At 37.9% G+C, this 19,771-nt stretch overlaps 1 protein-coding gene across 4 annotated transcripts in view; it reads right to left on the bottom strand.

Moving 5' to 3' along the window:
- Nucleotides 1–4,556: 4,556 nt before the first annotated feature.
- BTBD3 (BTB domain containing 3) overlaps nucleotides 4,557–19,771 on the bottom strand; it is a 35,824-nt gene continuing 20,609 nt past the window's right edge. The window contains exons 2-6 of one of the 4 annotated variants that reach the window (XM_009233301.4): nucleotides 13,155–13,388; nucleotides 12,565–12,832; nucleotides 11,988–12,078; nucleotides 11,328–11,446; nucleotides 4,563–8,529 (exon numbers count right to left, since the gene is read on the bottom strand). In XM_009233301.4, the coding sequence (XP_009231576.1) occupies nucleotides 7,497–8,529; nucleotides 11,328–11,446; nucleotides 11,988–12,078; nucleotides 12,565–12,707 (1,386 nt within the window). In that variant the 5' untranslated portion in view covers nucleotides 12,708–12,832; nucleotides 13,155–13,388 and the 3' untranslated portion in view covers nucleotides 4,563–7,496. 4 annotated transcript variants of the gene reach the window in all.

Raw genomic sequence — 19,771 nt, 5'->3', positions numbered from 1 at the left:
ACTACCCCTCTCCAGCTTCATGTAAACAAACGGGACTGGCTGCGACGAAGACCTCCTAAATGAGAATCTCTGGGGACAGGTTGGAGGATGCTCTTACAGGTTTACTTTGCAAAATAGAGGAGAATCTGGTTCTGAAAAGGGGACACAGAATTAGCTTCTGGGATGGTAGAGCCCTAGAGAAATGAGGTCCAAGTGCTGGCTCATGAACTGAGACTGCAGTTGGGGACATTCATGGGGAAGACAGAGATGAAGTACCAACAACCATGGGGACACCCAAATAAAGTTGCGAGTGCTTCGGGCACACCTGTGTTTACTTGAATAAAAACAATTAGCCATTCAAATATTCCCTGTAACATTCACATTACTTATAATAAAGGTCAAACCTGCCCTCAACACATAACAAATAATGTCAATGCTAAAACTGATTTCGATCTCAAAATATTTGTAGAAGGAGCTATATCTAAAATTGCGTAAGGCTGTAGGTCACAAAAAGACCTTATTTTGACTCTAGCATAACTAGTAAAGGTGATATTAATATTTTTTTCCTGCAAAATAGACTCCTCTTGGAAAATGTCTCAAAAACTTGTTATGCACACACACGTTCAGCTTTTACAAAGTAATTTTCTGAGAAATCCTGCACAATTCTCTAACAGAGAAGCTGTCTGATGTGCTAGAATCCATCTAATCAGAATAAATCATTTCTATCTCTCATTAACATGACAAAATTGAAATATTTATAAGAAGTTTGGTTAGAGTATGAGAATTCCTCAATAACCCAGCTCTCTGTAGCTTTATATTCTCCCTATTGACCACAGCAATTTAAAAAAGCAACAAAATCACTTTTTAATTGTCTGCATTGATCCAAATTGTTAAAAGTATGTATAAATTATAAGTAAACTGGTTCTCATAAATGCAAATGAGGCAAATGCATGGGTTTAATCTGTGCCTTTTAACATTTTTTCACTTAATGAACACTTATGTGGCACTTCCTCTTTGCCAGGTACTATTTAAGTGCTTTAGAAATAATGTATTTCATAGTCATAATGACCATTTTGAGGAAGGCACTATTGTTACTGCCATCATTCTTGAGGGAACTGAGGCTCAGAGAGGTGAAGTAACTTCCCCAATGTCACCTGCGGTTAGAGCCATGGTCAAAACCAGGCCGTGGTCTGGCTCTAGGGTCTGAGCTATTAACCTCTACCTTGTCCACTCGTTTTACCTTCTTCCTAAAAGATCGTAAAGATACAATCAAGGTTGGATATCTATATACCAACTATCTACAGAGGATGGTAGCGAAAAAACTGTTTGCCTTCTCTCTCCATAGGATAAATGTAAGGCAAGAGATGGCGTCCCACTTCAGCAAGCCCCTTTCTGACTGGATATTGAAAAGCCCACTGCACCCTGGGGATCTCCCCTCCACACTTCTAAGACCTCCATCCTTCTTTCCATCCCTGGCCCCCTGGCCTTCACTGGCACTGGCATGGATCTCTCAGCCCGAACTGCACATCTTTCCTCCAGTCTGATCCAGCATACTGTTCCCAAGGCTGTTTCTAAAACACAAAACTGTTGTTTTCTGTAACTCAAATCTCTATGTCACTGTTTTATTTTGTGGATAAAAGCCAGATAATTTAGCCTAATACACAAAGTGCTTACTTCATGCCTCTGCCCAGCTGATCATCCTACTCCAAACCTGGCCCATAGTAGGTGGCCTCATTCTTCCACAGGTTCCCTTTACTGAACTGTATTAAGCTGTCTGCCATTCTGTCCCCGCTGATAATTCCTCTTCCAGAATTCCCTTCATCCCCCTTTCCCCTCATGACAATTTGCATCACCAGTCTTCACAAAGATCATTCTAGTGCATCCTTTACAACCCAACTTAAGCATCATTTCCTCTGGGAAACTTACTGTTCTACCCCAAGGGAAGCCACATCACCTCTTACTGGTCTCTGACTCTCCGGCATCTCTGTGACTGCCTGGGATGAAGCAAAAGATCAATAAATGATTGGTGAATGAATGAATGGTGGGTTGATCCCTTGAATGATTCATTAAATCTTCTGTCTCTTCTAGGGAACTCAATTATGCAAAAAAACAATATATTCTTCAGTCCATTAATGCCTCCAAATGTTCTTGGACTTTTTCTTGATGACTGAAGATCTACGACAGCCTTTAATTTTGAATTGATTAACGTTCAATGCACTGTATCAACACAATTATAAGTGGTGCTGAAATAATTTAAAGTTTAGTACTGTTTAAGACAAGCACAAAAATGAAAATTCCCTAAGACAGCTAGAATGTCTCTCAAAAGCACATTTTTACATATTCTACAGTATAACAGAATGTACCCTCTGCTTCAAGCTTTGAAAGATCATTTGTGCTTCCCTAGTCACTATCTTTCTTTTGACTTTTTGAACATCGTTTAGGGAAGAAACTTCATATTGTACAGCCACAGTAAAGGCTGCTACATATCAAAATATTTTATAGACTTTCCTAGTTTCTCACAAGTCTTCATACTTCAGGCTGCTCACTGATTTGCTGCAGCACTCCATGTCAAAGCTAACATGGAGGCCACTAGTATGACTTATCTTTCATTTCTTTCAGGTGTAATTTTACTCTAAAACCATTGAAATCAAAGAGTTTATTAAATATAAAACTGCCCACCAGTCATAAAAACAAAAATGTCTTAATTTGAAGTAACTTTCCGTATTGTTGTCACATGAAGTGAAAAAGGACATCATCCTCTTAGTAACTTTGAACACATGCCCACTCTGATTACTACCAACAGCTTAAAGAGAGATCTTAAGAGTATTGTTTAAGGGCTAGTAGTCTAATAGATAACTTTTATTATGTCCTACATACAGACGTATTTAAAGTACAGGTTTGACAAAGAGTGGGTTGTTTTGTCTCACTACCCATCTTGAGGTTAGGGACTTTTTAGATGGCAGAGCATGAAACAGCAGCATCTGCCAGTAAAACTGCTGTCCACCGGACACTGAAGTAGATGGGCATGTAAACAATGATCATGAGGGTAGTTAGGGTCTGCAAAAATAGGAATTACACCTTCCTTACTGCCCTTCACATCTCAAAAAAGTTTAAGAGGCAACAGGGGGAGATGCCCAAGTTCAGAAAGTATACCCAAACATTGTCCAGAGACCAATCTGTAGCTGCTAGTGCCTTACACTGCTTGAAGTGCGGCAGGGTCGGCCACAGTCTTCACTTCTTCTTCACAGGTATTTCCATCTCACCTACCTGGCAATTTCTTAGTTGAGAAACTCTTCACCAGTGTTTATGTTGGTTATGGAAATAAATGAAGAAACTATTTTTGGATATTTTCCCTGATATTAGTTTTTTAGAACACATATTCTGAAAAGAAGAGGATAAATGAAGCGTAGAGCAAAGGGAATAGTTGGTCAATAAATGTAAATGGCTCCATAAAAATGTTGAAATGTACTAACGAGGAATCCACAAAGTGTGTTCTTCTTCACTGAAGCACCTCAAAGGCACTCAAAACCCTGCTCTAATAAACACTTAACACAGGTTTTCAGGGCAACTTGCTTGTTTTGGCCTCCACATTTTATACCGTTTAGGTCCTCAGAAATGCTTTTCTCCTTCCTGTTTTCTTCCAAGTGTAAGCCCATGGCTTTCACAGGCAAGTTATAGAGTCAACTGAGAAGACAGTGTACTTTCCTTGACATGTAGATCCCAAGTCCCAACAATGAAGGAGGATCGTTCCCAATTGTCTTGGAATAATGAAAATAAACACATATGGATTAAGTGGCAACAAAGACAAGATAATGGCTAAGGCATTCCGGGATTAAAGATCTTACAACTCAGGTTGTAACTGTGATTAAACTGATGAGAGTGGGGAGTTCAGTGCCTTTGTTCTTTGGAGTAATTCCAAAACTCCTCCGGGCAAGTATGCTATGGAAACTGAACCCCGAGTGGATGAAGTGGTTAAGCAAATATACAGAGTTTCACACTAACCTGCAGTAGAAAAGCATCAGAAACTGCAGAAAAAAAAAAAGTGTATGTGCATAATTATGTATGAGTATGTGCATGTGTGTGTATATAAATACTTGATATAAAGAAATATAATGGAAAACTAGTTGAGCACATAAAAACTATATTCAAAATTCTTACGTGCCATTTTGTAAATTCCTAGACTTAAGCTACTGTACCAAGGAAAAAGCAGCACTGGTCATATCAGAAGCCAGATGTCATTCAGTATCAACATCCCCCTTAGTACAGGAAGATCCAGACATTTGAGTAACTATAGCTTCAGAATACCGGCCAACCACGAATTCCATAACAGAAATATAAATGCATCCATTCATTCCCTCTCATTAACAGTCAGGCTTTGAACAATGCAAGTGATTAACACATTCATTGTTCTGTTATCCTTTTGCCTCAAATTTTTACTTCTTTAGGGATCAAAGATATCTGAAGACTTAGCTAACAAATGCCTCTGCGAAACCATCTCTGCAAAACATAGTGGGCATCAAAAGTGCCAGAATGAATTTTTGACTATTTCAAGGGTGTGACAAAAACACTAAGGAAAACAAATCTATGAACTAGTTTTATTTTATTTGCATTTAACATGATTATACACATTCATGTGTCTAACAAGATCTGCACTGTTACATTAAAAATACAGTACAATAACATTCAACATGAGGTACTTCATATTTATGTATTTTTTCCTTCATAAATAATGCTGTAAGCTACTAAATTCAAGCACACTGATGCACAAGTGGCTACAGTGTCTTGAATTAGCTGAGCTTATTTAAACACCTTAATAAACAAAAAAGACAGTTCAGTGCAATAATTATGCAGAAATTAGACCATTTACTTAAATACTATTTTAAGATATGCTTAAAGAATGTCACATTAGAACTGCTAGCCTAGTTCCCCTTTATCCCCAGAATGAACAATGACAAAGACTGCCAGCCAGATGCACTGGGGAAAAGCATCTACAGTGTATTCTGCTTAATAAAGTTGTGTTTATAGAATAGAGTTGCCTGCTTTGTTAGAACAATGGTTTCTAGTTTTAAAAGCTACAAAATCCAATATTACAAAAGAAAATAAAGCAAGCACATTAGCCTTCATTCCATTTCATTGAAAATGCATAAAGGAGAATAGGGTTTAAAATGTAAAATTTCTTATTCTAAATACAATTTTCAAATTTTACCCACAGCTCTCGGTACCAGCCAATCAGATGGTAGATATTTTTTAAAGTAATAACAATTAACATAAAATTACATTATTCTATACACAGTGTACAGGATTTCACACGACTTTCACCAGCAGCTCACTAGTCACATGGAGGCAGCTAGCAAACATGGGCACTGACAGTGAGTGTTACTGAATGAACACACTGCACCTGAAGACTATCACACCCACCTCAACAATCTGATAGGATGCAATTAAAGTTTCTTCTCTGGCTTACAAACAAGTGCCTTCTTATAAGGTCTACCAATTTGCACAGTAGCTATGAGTTACTGAAATGTTTAAACATTATTTGAAAACCGAATCTTTTGTAGAAGTATGCTTTTTCATTGAAAATGTACCTTTGTACATCAATGCTTTGCCAAACTACCTGTAATCTCCCCAATAAGAAATAATTATATTTTTAGAACGTTGTCCTGGAAATACTCATCTATAATCACCAGTAACAGCTTTTCATCATCTATGCTAATAGATGTAGGTAATGGCAAGAGTGATTAAAACATTTCCAATAATCCAGTGTTCTCCTCCCTCAGGGAAGCCGGCTGAAGGCAACAAGCCCACATCTACAGGGAAAGAAGTGGCCCAGAGGCACAGTGAATAAGTCAGGGCAGTCACTCATGGGCCTTGCTGGGGCCAGCAGGAGGACCATTACTGTCCCACCTCTTACTAGCCAGATAGAGAGGAGACAGTTCCTGAGCTGGCAAACACACTTGCATGCGCATGGGTGCGCAGGCACACACACACACCCCAGGACTAACTCCTGGCTCCAGACAAGCCAGTTTCAGGCTTGCAGAGCAGGAGCAGGAGGCGGCCAAGGACCACACTCTGGGTGGCGGGGGGGAAGCCATCTCAGGATCACACTGAGCAGAAAAGCTGCCCAGAAACACATGGATACTTCAACTGGAAGTGAACACACTGGACACTGCCAGGGACACAGGCACTAAACCAGCACAAGCTAGCAGCGAAGGAGAATTTAATAAGCTTTTCCCTCCTTTGTTTACATTATCTGTGGACAAGGAAGAGGGCTAGATGTGATATTGATGCAGTGAATATTAGGTATAATAAAATGTGTCACTCCAGACCATTTTTTATAAACCCTGCAGGCATATGTTGGCACTTTAAGATGGCCAGGGGCCAGATTCTAGCAGTCTAGGAACAGGACAAAATTAAAATTAACAAAGAATATAGTATATAATCAAAGTGGATCAGGTAAAGTATATTTCCAATTTTAAAAAATGAACAAAGGTATCTCATTACATTAAATGTAGTGCTACAAAACTAATTGCTACTCCATTTGTATAAAGAATTGTTTGGTCCTCTTTTAATGGGGAAAAAGAAAATAGAAATTCTACACAGTATGACTTATACAAATAAGCAAACAGTGGGGATCAAAAGCTAAGTGGAGAGAAGAGTTTGGCTTTTTCAAACTGTATATTCTTATATGCCATCAATTAAATTATTTATAGTATGAGTCTTTTTCAGGCTTCCTTTTTAAACTGTCTTAGTTTAAATTAGTAGGAATTTAACTTTTTTCTGACAATAAAATCTAAAAATTTACTTCTAAAAGAAGTATCTGTATTGAAATTTTTTGTCTTCTAAACTAAAAGAAAATAAATCTGCTTGTAGAAGTCATGGCCTAAACAAATGCCCCCAATTCCTTATTTTCCAATTTTACATTGGTACTCCGAAGTGTTTAATATCTAACAATCTTATGAATTTAGTAATTTTTTAAATCCCAGAAGCAACAAATGTAAAAGGAATAAAACAAGAGCCAAACACGACCACTGTCTACTTTCTGAATTATTACTCATTTCAAGGCAAAACTTCTTTCAAAATTGTACACTGAGGTTTATCTGTTTTGGGGGGTAAGAGAAGTTCTGTTTAAAAATAACTCTTGTCATCACTTTACTTCTGTTCATCAAATAACGTCCAAAAGGAAATTCAAGGTGATCCAAAATTATCTTCAGAAGGACAAAACTGAGAGGGTGGTGGAACGCTTGGGAAAGCACATAATCTCCCCAGGTTCATAGATGCAACTCTAAAAACCACAAAGCTTTAATAAGAACATTAGCTCTTTTAAGCATACAGTTAAAAGCGGAATGCTGCATTTTTGCCTGTACATAATTAAAAGGTTAAAAGAAATTAGAACCTGCCTACTGCTTCATTCATTACAAATTACCGGCACTGATCACATATTTGCAGATGAGCTAAGCATCAAGCAAGTTGGAACCAGATGTGTACTTTGGAGCTCAAGCTGCTTCAGAAGTGAGTTTTCAAGCATAGAATATAAGTTCAGGGATCTGCCCTCCCTGTACCCCAGTGCCATTGGTGCTATCTGAGGAGCACTGAAACTGGACAGTCACTTTGCCACATTGAACTTCTGTCATGCCTTCTTGTCCAAAGTAGCTGAGTTCATTGCCATCCAGTATCACACTGGCTGTGTAGAAGGTGTCTGGCTCGATCTGCACTGGGTATTCAAACCATACCGGAAAGGTATTGCTGGACCCATCTGAGAAGTACTTGCTCAAGTTCTGCCCCAGGACAACGCCCTGCCGCTTAAGTTCAATCTTGGCACTGTATTCTGCAGAACCACAGCTGGAACCATACAGCCCAAAGCCAGCAATGAACACTCTTTTATCAACTGCAAACTGGATGCTGTCACAGCGACCACGATAGCGCCATTGGTTGCTTCGATAGGCACACGACTGGAAACGGTGACAGCGCTGGGGGACAAGGCCCTTACGGGCTTTACTCACAAACTGCAGCTCAGGCTTTTTGGCTGCAGTATACCAGAGGAAGATGTCGTTGGTCTCATTGAGAGTTAATACCCCGGACTGTGCAGCACCATTTGCAAAATCATCGAGGGCCATTGTGGGTATGCGGATCAAGTAAAGTGCCTTTCCTAGAACCTTGCGTTTATTTTCAATGCTCAACGCTAGATCTTGTCGTTGGCATTCTACTTCAGCCCAGTTGAGAGCTGCCTCAAAAACCACAATTTCTTTGGCATTCAGAGTTTCCCTACGGAGAATACTTTCTAGTGTCTGGAAGTCGATATCGCAGAATCCCTCAGACTTGAGAGCTAACTCAGCCTGGGCATCAATCACCTCCCAGCAACGCTGGGTCAGGTCTGGCTCCTCGAACAGGCAGCTCTGGGAGAGGAGCACACAGGCATTCTTGGCACTCAGGCTGGTCTCCAGGAAATTAACACAGGCTCTGGCAAGGTGAGGGACAATGTACTTTTTGGCAGCATAAAGTGTGGCCAGCACTGTGTCAGCAGCCAAGTCAATTTCATCACAATAGATGTATCTGTAAAAAGCACATAACATGTAAGTGGAATTTTCACAAAATGAGTACATCCAGCAAGAAAAGATACAACCACTTTCAAGTTTGTTCCGAGAACATCATCTTATGTGACAGTTATTACAAACATATTTGGAGAGTAAAGGAACATTTGAAACATATTACTATATTATTAATATTTTAACCCAGTAGTAAAGTTTGTATAATTAAAGATATTAACTTTGTGCTACCATTCTAGCCTCTATTTTATAAGCTGCATTCAGTGTCATCTCAACAAAACAGAAGCTATTGAAACTGAAAAACAACTGCATATTGAATAGTCAACATTACAAAAAAATAGCAAAATTCTATTATATATACTACATTACATTTAACCAAGAATAGTCTCATTATGTTTTAAGAGCAATTATTGCATCTTCATGCTTTTGGAGTTTTCGTAAACACAAAATAAAACCTGAGATTAATATTTTCCAAATAGTTCCAAGTTCAATGGATTATCAAAAGTATGGACTGCAATGCTATCTTCCAGTTAACTTTACATAGAATCCAATAGACTTTTTATTTGTTTTTGTTTTTTAAACTCAAAACTCTTCCTTCTCCACACATTCCTTCTACCTTCGGAATTCAAGATTACATTATTTCAAGATATATTTAATTAAAAGACAAAGTAGGAAAACTTAAATATGTATTATTCCTGTGCTTCTGTGAACTGTCCTCATTTCAGGAGATAAAACACTTCACAGGATACACTTTTTGGGAGACAGTGGCAGTCTCCCAAAGAGGCACGTAAAGGTAGTCATCAACTGCTTCTCTTCTACCTGAGGTCTACAGCTACTTTATCTTGAGTTTTCCTTTAGTTACTGTATTTCACCTTAGTGAAACACATGTAACTTAAGAAATTAGCAATAGCTTCTATAAGAAAGTAAAAAAAACACAAGGATGGCAATGAGAAAAATGTCCACGATCACAAATGAAACCTGCCTTTTTGTTCACAGGAACCTTTCTCTTCTCTGACAGGCTAAGTCACCTACTGATGGCAAGGCCACTTGATAGTACACCTGCGGCTCAGTGATGCTCTGACTGCGATCCAGGACCCTGCGGAGGATCCTAGAGCATGGTCAGCACTTTTGAGCTCTTACCCTGGAACTGTCAAGGGAGCAGCTGTTCTCTTTTTCTGACAACTCCAGGAATACTGGCTACTCATACTCGATGAAGCAGGCCACCACTTTCACAACTACAGCACTAGAGCAAATGGCACCTGACTCATTTCTGATCTTACCACATTTTGTGGACTGCATGTATAATTTTATAAAGCTTTATCAATATATACTATAGGCAATGCATCTGCGGGAAAAGATACTTGTCAAATGATTAATCAAATGACTTAGGTGAGATGTAATTCTCTGCCATTCTTGTTCATGTTTCCTAATTATATATATATCAGGAATGATACAACATCCTACTTGACTGCAGTGAAGACAAAATGCTAAACTAGTGCTAGCAACCTCCTCAGCAACAGAAAACACTGTAAAAAATACAAAGCTGACTTCATGCAGTGGGGATCCTTGCAAGTCAAACTGGTTTCTGTACATATATCTCCAAAAGATTGCAAAGGTTAAAAGTAGCAGATTAGTTTACATTTTGGTACTTCACATGCTCACTTGCCTTTAATTTCCCTATCCCCCACTGTGAAAGTTCTTGTCAGTGACAACTATATTTCAAAACTGTAAGATGAATAATGAATTAAATACTTTTAAGTTCTAGAACTAACTATAATACTTATTTTTCAGAAGACAGTAAACAATGTATGGCAACATTTTAACTATATGTAGGAGTACTGTCCAACTTGTTGACTCACTGAATACTTTTTTCAACAAACATTTTACTTATTCCAAAGAACTAAAATCCCTAGAGCAACAGATAACCTTAAAGTGATACACTTTGCTGTCCTAGAATAAAGATTAGGAAAAATCATATAAATACTATTTAGAATAATAATTAGATTATGATCACTTGGTGGACTACCACATTGTCTAGTACCATACATGATAAAGAAGCTGATTCTATAACGTGTTTAATATACTGGTGCCTGCAGAAGAACCACCAGACAGAAAACTATCTTTTTTATAAATATATAACATATCTTTAAGTTTCATATTTCTGTATTACCAATGAAAGTTTTTCTCTATAAATCCACATGAAACTGTACGAGACTATCCGTATCTTTCTAAGATTTCCCCTCTAATGTCAAATGCAAGTACTTTTTACCCTTGAGAGTGTCTGATTTTATATGAGTATGTATATGTATGTGTACACAAAATCAGATTATTTCAACAGATAGTAAGTTTTTCATTTGCTCTTAGGAGACAATAACTCTTAGAATACTCAGAAATCTCCCAACTGGCGTTGCTTAAATAAGGTACTTAATTTCTGAAATTTGAAGCAAAAACATCTGTTTAAAGACTTTTTCACACACAATGCTTTCAGAGAGAACATCTTCTATTAAATAATGTTAATACCAGAAAGTTATTTGTCTTTAATTTTAAGTTGTTAAAAATCATCACTATACATGCCACTTGCTCCCAAATTCTATGTCAAGGTTTGATTATAAATGCTGCATAATTCCATATGCTTTCCACGGAAAGATAAAGTGTTTTTTTCTGAAAACATTTACAAGGTAAGCAGCACCCTCTTTCTTCATCAGTCTTCTTTTCTGTTATGCAGAACTTAAATTTAACTGTGAAACCAGCAGGGTACAAATACAGCATAAACAAACTCTTTCCAAACACACGAATGATGCTTACTTCAGCATAGCAAGAAAAGCAGCAGGTTCGACATCTGGTATACGGATTTCATCTTTGTCCTCTGCAAGTTCTCCGTAAAACATCGCATGGAACACAGAGCTCCCAACAGCTAAAACATACTGTGTAGAAAGGGAAATCTTATTTCATACACTAAATTGAAGGCATTTCCAGCAAATCAATGAAGAAAAACAACACTAGGCAATCAGGTTTAGTAAACATAGCGTACCTAAAACCTACTGCTTTGAAAAAGCCAAGGTACACAGGGTAGCTTGCCATGAAAGCATAAGACCATGCTGCTAATTATTTCAAAGCTTTAAGAGATTAACGCACATGTCCCCTCATTACTAAATACATACAATAATAGCTTACATAACTAATTTCTAGGAGAAGGGTAAACATACGACTTTCCTGACCTGTCACAACAACTTCCTATGTCTGGAGAGTTAAGAGGGGATGTGTGAGATATAAAGCAGTATAGAAAGAAACAAAGAAAAAATTAAGCGTGGCCAAAGCCCTCTGGAGAGGGTGCGCTCTCTCCCTAATCGAGTGAAACATGCACTGCCTGACATCGGCAAGCTGCCCACACCAAGTTACAGGCTTATGGAGAGGGTCCCTCTTTGTAAACGTCAGGACTAAACCGGTCATGCAGCTGTTGCTTACTTTGTGTCCTGGCAACCGTTGAGTCCCACCTGGTGGCCCAACCACAAAATGTACATCTGCCATCAAATCATTATTGAACATCACCGCATTTCTATAAACAGAGGCAACTCATTAATTCACAGCAGCCTGCATTTTTACTATCCCCTTCCCCAACACACAAAACCCACAAAAGACTTGCAAGCTAAGCAACAGTTCAGTAACTTCAAGGCAAAACAACAAATAAAGGTTCTAACTAAACTGTTCATAATCATTGCAAACACAAGGCAAGTAACTAAAGTTTAAAATAAAAGTTATACAAACTTTTAATAAAGCTAAGGACAAATAAAAGGTTCCTATTTTCTATGGCCCATAGACAACCCTGTCACTTGAATGTTACAGCTTGCAAAAGCATTTTTATCTAAGAGGAAAACAGCTGTACTGTTTTGGAAAAGATACAAGGCAATTTTCCATTACCAATAAAAAGCTTCTGGGAAAAGAGGAAACACAGATTTGTGTTAAAATACATTACAGGTTTTGCAAAAGCAGAAACTTCAACACAGGAAAACTTTTAAAGTAAACAGACTAGCGCGGCACTTACCTCTCTCTAATGGTGGGATAAAGACCCTGCCAGTTTGGGGCCGGGATAAGGTTGTTGTTACTGAGATTCTGCTGGTGGTACTGCTGGACGCTGGTGCTGCTGGAGTTGGCTGGCTTTTTACGAGGGAATATATCAGCAGCCATCTTCTTCTTTTTAGTCTTCAAGGTAATTATTTCATAACAAACTGGCGGCAACTTGCTGCTGTTGCTACTGCTGCTGCTGGTATTTGCTTTCTTCGAGCTTTTCTTGGACCTGTTCTTTACCGTTTCTGGAAGCATCAAGAAGAAGGTGAGACATTTCATGTTCTTTTCCTTGTCATCTACCATGAGTACAGTGTGTCTCTCTTTAGAGTTAGATATCCCAAATTGGTTTGAACATCAAGGAAAAGAGATTAGCCCGGGCTAAGAGGTTAACTGAAACCAACAAAGCTGATATTTTGCTGCTTTTCTCAGCCAGGCAAGGTGACCTTTTCACTATGTTGAATAGAAACTGGCTTTAAGTTTTATCCAGTACTGGGTCTGTTAAATATATCCCCATCATGATTCCTGTTTCTCTTATTTGCTCATAAAAATAACTGTTTCCTAGATCACCTGAAAATGCTACACTGCAAAGATGACAGGCACAGAGCTGTAGCACTTGTTTTCTGAATTAGGTTAGCAAGATGGGCTGGAGCTGCGTGAGTCTGTTCAGCCGGCTGAAGTTGTGTGGTGAATGGATCGGAGGAGAGTAGGTATTACAGCCCTGCAGATGGAGTCAGACAGCCAGTGCTCCGAGCCAATAGCTGAAGTCACCAATCATGATTGGACCAAGCAAAACAGTGACACCTATTGTAACACACATAGTTCTGATATTAAAGGAACAGCAGTTGCATTTTCTTGTCTACTGTATATTTAAACAAGATAACATAACATATGAAATATATTTGACAACAGGAAGGGAGGAGTTTATGCCCACAGATTTCTCTTCAGTAGACATACATTATGTCCCCAGTTAAGCAGGATCAATTAACAAAGAGTAGGGACAGATATCTATATTTCTACGAAAATCTTTTTCCCAGCAGCATTTAGTTTCAAATACTTAAAACAAAATCCTCCAGTCTATAAACTGAAAAGGGCTATTAATAGCAAAACACATTTATTACACTTTAAAGGCAAAGGACGTTATTTTTCTTTTTCTTAGCCTGAGTGCAAGTCATAGTCTAGTACTAAAGAAGAGAACTGAGGCCATGTGTTCAGTTTACCTCCCAGTGTTTTCTAGCTTCTATAATGGTCTTTGACAGGAGTCTCAGGTCACAAAATACTGTTAATTAGATTAAGATTATACCTGTACACCTAAGTACACTGAAGCATAAGATAAACTCTAGAAGTAAAAATAAGATTCAAATAAAAACAAATCTGATGATCAATTTTCAAAGACTGTAATTCACTAAAAATATTTCAGATGGGGCCATGTTCAGGATATCAAAATTCAACTTAACTGTTAAGGCTACATTTAGTCTTGTCTTAATTTTAAAGAATATAATCCACAACTTCTAAGACAGAACAAATAACAAGGCTATTCAAAATGATAAATGTTTGGATTCCACCTAGTTAAAATGCAAATAGGTTCTCTCTGCTTTGAATTAGAAGAATATAAGCTACCATTTGATTTTTGTAGGTGTGAATCCTCCAACCATTTCTAGCGTTGGTGAGTAAAAAAAACAAAAACACCTGCAATACGTTCTGCACATGCTTATTTATTGTAAAGAGGGACTAATTAAAATATTTAATCTCACCCCTATCTATTTGGATCACTCTCATTTGTTCAAAGCACAGCAGCCATTTGCTACCCCCCAGGCAAATGCACCCTTCATGACCACAGCCCTCCTTGTAACATTTGTCTGAATAATGACTGCCTGATAGTGAGGGCTCAGCAAATAAGAGTTACGATTGTTATTGTTATAATTAATAATCTGCTAAAGGCAGTTACCAGAAATCAGTCTTTAAATCCCTAGAACACTAAATTGAACCAAGAAATATCCTCTTTATTGTTGTTATTATTATTCTTAAAACAATTTGTAAAGCCTCTGTAAGAGAACCAGGGCCTGTAGCACAGTTACCTGTCTCCATTTTAGATGGATCCTGAAGCACTGCTTATTTATTGTGATTATCATGTTCTCAATAGCAGAACATGCACATACAGACACCTCCAAATCATCTTCATACACACTTTAACACACAATGTTAGAAAGGGATCTAGAAACCAGTTTAAAAAGCACATAGAGAAAGTCATGAAGAAACAAGTAAGCTCCTACTGACTTAATTATTCAGAATAGGGTTAACACTAAAGGATTTCTCTCCTGCTCAAGTGCTACTGAACTTCCTTGACCACTTCCTTGCAGGAAAGCCCCCATGCCAGGTAGGCCTTTCTGACTGGGATTAATCTCATAAATATTTCTAACAAATCTAGTATCTGGCTTTTCAGGTCAGAAGTAATCAATTAGAAGGGAAAGGGAAACCAGCTGCTTTTAGGCAGACATACTATTCATTGGTAGCTGGATGGAGACAAAATAGAAAAAACATAAAACACAGATACAAGAACTTAGAAGGGTTTGTGATCTTTACTCATTTTGCATATGGCTCAATACCCATCACCAAGAAGTCTCAAAAAACATGGCTCTTACACCACTAAGTTAAAGAAAAAAAGTAAAGTGCATGTAACAGTTTGAGAAACAGAATTATGCAATATTGTAGAACATGTTTTCTAAAATTAAAGATATCAGTTGTTTAGAAAAATAAGTTTTGTAGAAAATTCTGACAATACTAGTTAAATGAAGTAGTGCTAAATCTGAATCATCTACAACAGTGCTACAAAGAGGGGCATTATTACTCCAATGTATGTAAGGACTGATGAGCATGGCTGTTTAAAATCAAGACAAAAATTATCTGACGGCTACTTTTTCTTATCACTGTAATAAGGCAAGTAATGCAGGTTCTTGCTACTGAAAATGTAGTTGGAGGATCAGCAGCAGCATCTACAGGGAGCCTGTTAGTAACCTAGAATCTCAGCCAGACTCTGGATCAGAATCTGCATTTCATATGGTATTCAAGGTTGAAAAAAACCTCACATAGATAACTACCGACTACTAGATGTCTTCCCAATGATCCAGTACCAACTTCTGATGCCATATGTTGCATTCAACTATTAAGTGAATTGAAAATAATTCAAAATAATTTAATTTAGTTTGGACATTAAAAACTTAACAACCCCTCACATCTTGTTCTGAAATTCTTCTGATTAGGCCCCAAATGTTAAATTCCAGGATTGAGGTGTGCAGACAGCCAACTGAGAGGGATCAAGATATTCTCTGGAAAGGAAGCACCAGCCCCAATTATTTTAAAAGATAATGACAGTGATGATTTCAGCAGGAAAAATAAGGAATTAAAAAATGTCAACTATGAAGCAGATAATCACTTAGTATTTTTAAATGGTCTACTTCACAATTGTATTTCAACAAATTAGCAATGTAGCATGGTAAAATTAGCAATCAATCTAGTTCAGTCCTGGCTGGGCCACTTAAAATAGAGAAAGGGGAGTATTTGAACAAATCATTTAGCCTTTAAGGGCCTCAGTTTTCCTCAGCTATAAGATGGAAGAGATTCACCCAGAATGAATGTTTTTCAAACTTTACACTTAATCCACAGTAAGAAATGTATTTTATATTCTGACTTAGTACTAAACATAAACACACATACAGGCATACAAATGGAAAGAGATGGCTCAAAAAACAAAACCTACTCTTAGCATGTTATGATATACACTCTGATATTTTCTACCTTCTTCTTTCTTCTTTTCTTTTCAATGTTGGTCATAATCCATTCAACTGATCTCATGACCACAGTTTAAGAAACACTGGTCTAGGTTATTTCTAAGGGCATTTAAGGTTTAACACACTAGGTTCTTTTCCATCAAGAATTCGGACTAGGGACCACCAGATGATGGCAAGTTCATGAAACTCCTCAAACTGTACGTGAAATTGGCAGTATGTGTGCATTTATTTTTCTAGAAAGAGAAGCCATGGCTTTCATCTGCCATGAGTAAATACAACCCAGAATATAGTAAAATGTTAGGGTTAAAATGTTATAAAACTATAAGATTGATTTGAATATACAAAATTTTGGTATCAATTTATTCTTTCATTTCTATAGTCTACTACATTAAATACAAATTATGGCTTCTTTTCCTCCTTGATTAAATACAAATAGTTAAAACTCCATCTGTTGAGTCTGTAACCCAGAAACATCACCCACTGGGTTGAAGGGTAAAAAAGGATAGCAGCTTGATGTCTACTGCTACATTTTACTCCTAAAATTTCTTTCCAATCGGCATTTTATCACTTGTTTCTACACTTCCTGAATTTTAGAGCTGTCTGCCCTAATGAGGTAAATAGGCCAAGAAGTCCATCAAGTTTGTATGAAAGTATTCCCGAAATAAAACATACTGACTATGCAGTGTATTAGGTGTTGGGCATACAGTGGTGAGCAAGACTAGAAACCAAACTTAAAAAGTTAGCTAATAATAGTGCGTTTCAGTTGATTTTATAATTGCCAGAAAGCTGAATCACTGTTAACCTATTTCCATTCAATTCCCAATAATAACAAAATTATCCACAGAATTTAAGCTCACTTAAATCATCCTTTTCACCACTGGAAGGTTTGTCAGCAATCCTACCTTTATTTAATACAATCTGACATATTCACTTTGCAGACTTCAATGAGGTTTGAAACTGAACGGGACTCCAGAAATCATTTAATGCAACTCTTTTTTCACAGGTATGGCAACTGTCGTCAGAAGTATAAGGGGTTTGTGAAAATTCCACAGTAAAGAAGTGGGGCAACACCTGGACTACAAGGCGGATCTCCTGGCTTGTCATGTTGTTTGCTTCATTCACTCTAATATTCACCCATAGTAATTACCTCACATACTTACAGAATGCTCAATTGTTATATTTCTAACCTACTTTAAAAGAAAAGCTTTCTTTTAAAGTTTACAAAGATGAAAACCATGAACATATGTAGTCTGCACCCCTGTAGGGGCACACTACAGGTAAGAATGCTGAAAGGATACTTGTGGAATGAGATGGAAGGAAGGAACCGCAGTGAGGACGCTGCTCAAAAACAGAAGAGGCTCTCCAGGTAAAATAAAGTTAGAAACCAGCTATTCACGGTTAACACCAACTTCTATGTCAACAACTAATAATGCTGGCAACTCTTGTTTAACTTGCTCTAACTCTGGACTCCTTGTCTGGACTTGTACATGGTTTACTACAAGGCCGCTAAAAAGCAACAACAGTGAGGTTAACAGAGGTTTAAACAAGGTAAGGTAGACTGAAGAAATACCTATCACTTCCAAAAATGATTAACATAACCTAACAGAGGAGAGTAGTTTAATCTGGTAAGTTATGAGGGAATAGTGTTTTGTTTTCGCTTATTTGTCCCTTCAATACTGAGCAAAAATTATGCTTTTGATTTGGGAGGTAAAAAGATAAGCAACAAAATCTTGGCAGTCCCCAAAGTCAGCAGCAGCTGCTAGAAAACAGACTATATATGCTTTCTAAATTTGGAAATAAATATGGAGTCAAGCGCTGGAAGCATAGCATAGCTAAAAAAGCAAGAGCTAATAACAAGTGACCTTAAGGTTAGTATTTGTGAGCCTCATTTTCCACATCTGCCAAATGGGGTAATTAGACCCAGCTTCTCCCTCAGGTTTATTGCGAAGGCAAGATTATATGTTTTGTGAAAGCACTTTAGTCAAAAACACTCTACAAAGGTTAAGTTCTCACCATTAGCAGCAACTGTGCCCAAAGCAGGAAACGTTTGTGATGCAATCATCTAAAACACAAAATCTCAAAGATTAATCTAGCTCCTCATCCTCGTACTCTTTGCAGACTGCACAGCTACTGACATTTCATCCTATCTGCAGGCTTCCTCTAGCCCCACGTGTGGGCCAAGCAGGTCCCATTTTTGCTGTGAATCTGATTTTGCAGGGAAGGTTCAATAATAATCAAGATTTGTGCTGTGCACTGTGATCGGGTCCACACCCAATGTCCAAATCCCACAGTGTTATTTCCAAACCTGCACTTGAACCCACACCTCAGGCTGAGTGCCCATTGTGGACTTCAAACCTCCATGAGGCCACCTGTTGGTTGATGCACTGCTGTGCCCACCTCCTGAGACAGCCTCCTGCAAGGAGTCCATCTAGCCACCCAGCCATATCTCACTGGCAACTCAATTTGGCCTCTCTCAACAATGACCAGTTTGAATTCCAGCACCAAGGTTGATAACTAAGGCCAAGTATTTGGCCAAGGCATACCTCAAGTGCTGTCCACAAGATAAGGTTCATGGTCAGTTTCATTAAGCCACCTTTTCACCACACAGAGCTCCAGTTAACCTTGAATTGTACTTTAGATTTGCGGTGAGCGGGGGGTGGGGGGGAATGCCCAAAGGTAGAATGTGGTAATTCTTAGAAGGCAGGGAATGATGATTCTTTTTAAAATTCCATATGGCACTTACCATGACATTTGACGATTATAGCTCTTACATAACACACTGTGTCTCAGTGTGCACCTTGTTTGGAATACTAAACTACTCATCTAAATCCCAAATTATTCTCTTCCATACATTGTGATCGTGAAAAGGGGTATATAAAGTTTACCAGGAGATACTCTGAAGATGGCTATTTAAAGGAATATTATAATTTCTTTTGTAAAGTTGAAGATACTTCAATAAAAAAAGGCAATCAATTGCTAAGTTTTACATACTCTAGATCAAGTTTGTCCAACCTGCGGCCCTGCAAGAGGCCTACGATGGCTTTGAATGCAGCCTCAAACAAATTCGTAACCTTTCTTAAAACATTATGAGATTTTTTTTTTTTTTCTGCGATTTTTTTAGCTCATGGGCTGTCATTAGTGTTAGCACACTTTATGTGTGGCTCAAGACAATTCTTCCAACATGGCCCAGGGAAGCCAAAAGGTTAGACAGCTCTGCTCTAGATGATCTCATGGTACATTTCCTCAGGTGTATTGACTACATGATCGCCTATCTTTTCCAATTATAGGTTTCTAGGATTTAAAAAATCTGTATAATATTTGCCAGAAATAGTGATTTATTTAATATAATTTTCTTTACATTTTAATATGATTATGACCAATACCCAACTAAAACTCTAT

This window comes from Pongo abelii, chromosome 21, assembly GCF_028885655.2.
Source record: "Pongo abelii isolate AG06213 chromosome 21, NHGRI_mPonAbe1-v2.0_pri, whole genome shotgun sequence".
NCBI classification, from domain to species: domain Eukaryota; kingdom Metazoa; phylum Chordata; class Mammalia; order Primates; family Hominidae; genus Pongo; species Pongo abelii.
This window is presented reverse-complemented; position numbering and strand designations above follow the sequence as displayed.